General features: G+C 43.0%; 1 protein-coding gene across 2 annotated transcripts in view; it reads right to left on the minus strand.

Moving 5' to 3' along the window:
• Positions 1 to 6319, minus strand: part of MAP3K3 (mitogen-activated protein kinase kinase kinase 3) — a 29678-nt gene that overhangs the window by 8423 nt on the left and 14936 nt on the right. For both annotated transcript variants that reach the window (XM_010291458.1, XM_010291459.1), the window contains 5 exons: positions 4825 to 4958; positions 4086 to 4159; positions 2443 to 2510; positions 2112 to 2204; positions 1197 to 1388 (listed from right to left, as the gene is read on the minus strand). In XM_010291458.1, coding sequence (XP_010289760.1) covers positions 1197 to 1388; positions 2112 to 2204; positions 2443 to 2510; positions 4086 to 4159; positions 4825 to 4958 — 561 coding nt within the window. The remainder of the gene's footprint in view (positions 1 to 1196; positions 1389 to 2111; positions 2205 to 2442; positions 2511 to 4085; positions 4160 to 4824; positions 4959 to 6319) is intronic.

Below are 6319 nucleotides of genomic sequence, written 5' to 3' on the forward strand. Positions count from 1 at the left end.
CTCTAATGAAAATATACACAAGAACCAGCCAAAGCAGCTGCCTCCAATACCCCAGCAGGAGGTTACGTCAGCAGGGAATTATGAGTTCTCATTGTTCTACGCGCTGGCGAGCACATTGCACAAGCAGCAGTCTCCTGACCCAGAGATTAATACCTGAGCCCAGTTTTCCTGACTGCACTTGACACCAAAACATATTACTCAAAGAGCAGTGCTTTAGCTCTAACTTTGAACATGATACTGCCTCCAATACCCCAGCAGGAGGTTACGTCAGCAGGGAATTATGAGTTCTCATTGTTCTACGCGCTGGCGAGCACATTGCACAAGCAGCAGTCTCCTGACCCAGAGATTAATACCTGAGCCCAGTTTTCCTGACTGCACTTGACACCAAAACATATTACTCAAAGAGCAGTGCTTTAGCTCTAACTTTGAACATGATACTACCAGACTCATGCAGTGCAATGCATCCAATTAGGTTGTATCTAACAAGAAACTCTAAAAACAAAGACAGGAACCAGCCATCTGGACAGTGTGAAAGCACACAAGAGCTGAGAGATCAGCTTTGCCACGTCTAATTTAATCAGATTTACTGCCAGTCAGTGTTTTAGTGTGTTGCTTACTCTGCTGCATTAATGCCTTCATTTTGATCCTTAAATTACTGTATGGGATATCTGAAGTTCAGCAACGATTTATGCTCCATTTCTTTTTTTATAATATAAAGTTCCCCAAAAACCAATGCAGGGATGCTTTTAATACAGAAGTAAATGGTTCTATTAAGGAGCAAGTGAAATAAATACAGCCCTCAACTAGTAAAATAACTGTAATCCACAAGCCTGACTACAAATGTCAATGTATCAAGAAAATAAATAAGCTTGTCTGACTGTTTTAAGAACCTTGTAGATCATCTCTAGATCCAATCAACTTACAGGTTTTTTACTACTTAGCTGGATTTCCAATGCTTTCTAAAGTAAAGGTCAGCTCCCAGCGTAAGACTGCATATTCTTAGAAGAAAAAGAGTACCTGCCTTACAGGTGAGACAGATTGGTCTCAAAACACAGCCAAGCAATTACGTGGTTTTGAATGGCTTGTTAAAATCAAACTACGGTAATATATTGGGTGTGGAGTTCACCTCTAAAAGCCTTTTGTTGCCCACAACCCCAGGAGGCCTTTCCCCAGTTCTCATCTGGGTGGCTGCTTACATTTGGTGGGAATGTTCCTCTCCTGCACACCAAGGGCATTTTCGCTGTCGGCACTCCGCAGGCGCCCCCGGGGGTCCAGGTACTGCAATGCCAGGCCCAGGTTTTCTCCGTTGGTGCTTAAGGAACGACTTGAAGGAACCAAGGTGAAAAGATTCCCTTGGTGACGCCGTATCCGGGGAAACGTCCTCCGGCCTGGAGAAAAAAGTAAAAATTTTAAATAACGTGCTTACAAGTGGAAGGTAATGGCTGGAGGCTGGGCAACGAAGAGAAGGGAGAGGAAAAAAAACATGTTCTGGTCTGTTCCCAGGGAGCAGAATCTACTGCCAAACAGACAAGATGCAAAAATATAACTGCTCAGGGATGGTGCTGCTTGAGTTCAGTACAGCTTTGGATCGTTCTCAAAGCAGAAGGGAGAGAACACTTTGTAATGCCCTCAGTGCAGTAGTGCAAGACCTAAGCTTGCTTTCCAAAGCAAAAATCTACAGACTACCACACAAGCTCCGAGGCTTGTTAACAACTACACAGACAGAATAACTTTCTAGATAACGTGCCAGGACTTGGAAATAAAAGCCATAAACAAAGATTACGACAACTTGCACCTCTTACGAAACTTTGAGAAATTAATTTGCATAAAGCCATCTGACAAGCAGAGAAGTGACTCTTTAAGTCACTGGTATATTTAAAAGATGCAGAAGCAAGTTTGCATTGTGAATTAGCATAATGAATCCCTTACAAACAGCCATCATGGGTTGCTATGAAAATGTGGCACCACACACGGTAGCATTAACTCCAGCACTAATTGCAAGGACCAGGGCACTTCCGGACTCTTCAGCTAGGAGTACACTCGCCCCTGGAGGTTGCCATCGCCTCACCTTCTTTTTCAAGCCTGGAATCAAAGGTCTGAAAACAACTCACCATCGTTGTAGTCTTTGTGCTGCATGGAGACATTGTAGCGCCGAGGGTAGGTCCCACCTTTCCCTGCTTTGTCATAGATCTGATTGTCACGATCTGGAAGGAGATGCAAAGACAGAAGTGAGGCTCCTTCAAAAAGTACAGGAAATTCTGTTATTAGAACATGTAACAGCACGTTTTTTTAGGGAGAGGTGAGTAATAGATGACTTCATCACTTTTCAATCAACATATCCACAGTTCTTCTATTTATATAATCCCAGCAAACATACAGGGTAGCCAGCAAACAGCAGAAAATATCCAGATCAAATAATCTTTATACTGGTCGCTGACATACCTGAGAACTCCTGTCTATTATCAGGAAAGCTTTGTGCCCTTGACATCCGTGACTTCCGAAAAGAAGGACTATTAAAGAAAGAAGGCAAGAATAAGTTTTGGTATCTACTGGAGGAAAACCTACAAGGACTTCAAATACAAGCTAATACATTTGCACATCAGTAACTATGATTCCCAAACCTGTGACCCTGCAATAATTTCACGCTACATCTCAAAGCTGAAGTCAGGCTAAGCCTCAGCTAACCAGACTATTTCCCAATGTGGGCAGTCATCCTTTCTGTTCAGTTTGTTCGGCAGTTATTCGGCAGTTCCCCAGACTGTGGTTTGAGACCCAGTGCTTCCTTCAGCCATGTGAAATAGAAGGTTAAAACCAAGGCTAAGAGGAAGAGCAGGACAGGGTACCGCTTGCAGCACATTGCTCACGAGGCAGTGGACAATGGGGACCACTGCCCCCAGTGATTTACCATGAGGGGTAAGAGTTCCTCTCATGAAAGCTGTGCACTTTCCTCTCTACCAGCAACAGAAGAGCCTAAACACAAGAACTCCTTACAACCCTCCTGTTTCTCCCCAATAAGCAAGCCTAAGTATGGCCCCTTGTTTGGCAGAAGGCCTTTAACAGAGATTACAAAAACTTAACTTGTGCCAAAGCCATGTTATTTGCACCTTTTTTTTTTTTTGTGTTAACCAGTGTAAATGGAGTGAGCCCGATACAGCTTTCAGACTCCCAAATGAGATTCCTTTCCTACTACACAAAGAACAGCAGCCTCCCCAGATGATGCCCATTCCTACAAGGAGTAACCAGGAAGGTTTTTTTTCCATCCTCTACTTAGGGCAGGGAAAGGGGAGAGAAGGACAGGTAATAAATTAGCAACGTTCCCGCCCTCAAGTAAATGAACGCATGCATACACACAGGTTAACTGTAAGTGCTTCCTTGTAACTCCATAAACTGGAGGAAATGAATGGCTACAAAACCAAACCTCAAGTACTTGACATAAAAGCATACACTACCTACAGGAATCAGCTTGGAGGAATCTTAAAAACATGCTGAAGCCAAATATTACAGGTGATGGGAAGCTATAGCTGCTATTCATGTTAATACGACCTATGGCTGCCCACCAACACCTCAAGCAACACCAACAGCAAAGAAAGGGAAGAAAAAGATCTAGAGCATCAGACTATGACAAACTCTTTATCAAAGGAAAAGCCCCCCTATTTACCTTTGGAATTAATATTGTATCTTGCTGGACACAGGAATCTAGTGTAATGATCTATTTCTGTAACCTTAGAATAGGTTGTTGGTTGGTTTTTTTAAATGAACAAGTAGAGCCTTGTCTAAAAGAGATTAAAATACCCTGCAGCCAGATGTTCTCAGAGCCTAGGCTCCACACAGACGGCGTGCTTCAGAACTTTGTATTTATAACAGAGCTACTGAAGCACCGGTTTGACTACGTACGGTTTTGCCAGAAGACAAAACAGCCTTAAGAAGCAGTTAATTCTCTCTAAGAAACATATTCGGGTATCGGTAGGAAGTAAGTTCCTATTTCTCTCCAGGAAGATTTATGAGATGGAAAACAGACTTTTGTGCAAGTACAACTGGCATTTCTATTTGAGCATGTAAGTTCCTACCAGCTTGTACATTTGTACCTGTCTGCTGACCTGTCCAAGGACTGACAGCTTCCTGACACAGAGTTTTCCGCACTGCTTAATGGGTCCAGCATCTGCAACACAAAAGGAATCACATGGCAACATCAGTTCGATCTAATTCATGAAAGAGGTTGTGCAAGAGGATGAAGAGTCCACTACTGCTTGCCTGGAGGACATCCAGTTGAAAAGAGGAGTCTAAAGCTATTTAGAATGTACACTGTTAAGGACATACAAAATTTGAGCCACTGCTTTGGGTGTCAAAGGACTCTGCTGTGAAAACGAAAGCTTAAGTCAGCCTTGTACTGCATTTTGATCCCAAGTGACTTCAGGAACAGTTTCTGCTGTTGCTACTGCATTTCTGCCTCCACCTGCAAGTCGCCCTTTGGCCTTACTTCCTAGTTTTCTGAATGGTGAGCGCAGTTTCAAATGCAAGAGGGTCACATGAACCTGGTAATAGGAAACCTGAGCATACATGTGTAACACACACTAAAACTGCTCATTCAGAGGTGGAAAGACAATGCCCAACATGCATGGTAACTGCTTCTGGCAGTCCAACAAAGGCTTTGAACTTACACAACTACGAACAAGTTTGAAGTGTGGTTTACATGAACAAAGCAGTACTAGTAGGTGCTAATGCAACTACAGCTAGTGAATATCCTGGAGTGAAAAAAGAGAGCAGCAGTGAGTTCCTTAACGAGGAAGGACTTACTTTTTTTTTCACCCTAATGGTCATACTTACACACTGTTCATTGGTTTCTGGGATGAATTCACCTTCACTATTTATGCTGGTGTAGGAACCCTGCCGAGCAATGCGCTGTTGCCTCTCTGGAACATACCCAGGAGGTGGTGAACTTCGGCCTGTGTTCTGGGAACCTGGGCCAGAAAGAAGGACATTTTTGATATTTATACTTACTGAAATGAGACGGCAGAGACATGTACACAAAATCCAAATATTCACCTCTAATGCTAGACCTCTACGATCACAGCAACTCTCAAGTGAACGTTACAGTCTGGACAGAAATGGAACCAGGAGGTGCCACATCAAAAAGCAAATCATTCAACAAGCACCTGTACTGTCATTTTAGGCACTACAAGATTACTGGTGAAGTTCCTAGCAGAACAGTTACTATTTATAACCTGCTCAACCTTCTGAGCATAATTTCAGTATCTCAGGGAAGGCAGAGGTCTCCAGGAATCCCTCGCTTTTGCGCATGAACTTTATTTCACTGCTAGTCTCCACTAAACAAAACACTTGCAAGCGCAACTGATCTTCTGTCTTGATTACAAGTTTGCCTCAACTAGTATCACTTACCTTGACTGACAAGCACTATCCCTGCTAGTCATCATCAGCTGAGCTAATTATACTGACACTGAGTAATTTCAGTATCACATGGGAGCACGGGTACCTAAATAACCCCAAAATTTCTGTTTGTGTGAAAAATGAAACTGTATGACTAGTTTGGGCAAAAACACACGGAGGTCAATTCTGCAATTTCTGTTCATCAGATGAGATAGCTAGATGGACAGAGAGTATGTTTAGGGACCAAAGGATGAAAAAAACATTTTACTCATCTGTTAGTGGTACCACCTAAAGACTTTCTCTTGTGCTACCTACTGAGAGAAATTTCACCCCTAGGAATTATTTTTTTCTTTGCAGATCTCAAAGATGATACTTTAGAAACAGGAAGATACAAAATCCCTTTTTGCAGTGACCTATCCACCTGCAGCTCCGACCAAGTCACACTGTGAGCTCCAAGATATGCTGTGGCCCAGCCAACCTACTCAAGGTCACCCATAAAGTTAGAGACAGCATTTTGAGATCAGCTCTCAAGCTGCGCTCTTTACAATGCTGTTTTCAATTAACTGTGTGTACTCAGGTGCTACGAAAGATGGGTAAAGATCAGCAAATACTCTCCCAAGGAAAATATTTTCTACATAAGTTATTGTAATAAAGAGTGAAGGCAAACATCGGCAGAAGCTAACTGAAAAGCAGTGCACACACCTTTCAGAGGACTGCAGAGGGAAAAAAAAAACCCAACGCTGGCATGGCTTAGGGTGCATGAAGGGGTGAACTACATGCACAAAAAAATAATCTATTGCTTAGAGCTACCACCTGATTTTCCAAGTAGCTCTGTGGGGCTCACGTGATATTACAAGCCAACTGGCGTGGAGATAAACGAAAGAGCGAGCGTGCTTTGGGGCTGCACTGAGTCACGGGAGCACACTTTCACTCT

The sequence above is a fragment of the Phaethon lepturus genome, unplaced genomic scaffold (assembly GCF_000687285.1).
Source record: "Phaethon lepturus isolate BGI_N335 unplaced genomic scaffold, ASM68728v1 scaffold34347, whole genome shotgun sequence".
Classification (NCBI taxonomy): domain Eukaryota; kingdom Metazoa; phylum Chordata; class Aves; order Phaethontiformes; family Phaethontidae; genus Phaethon; species Phaethon lepturus.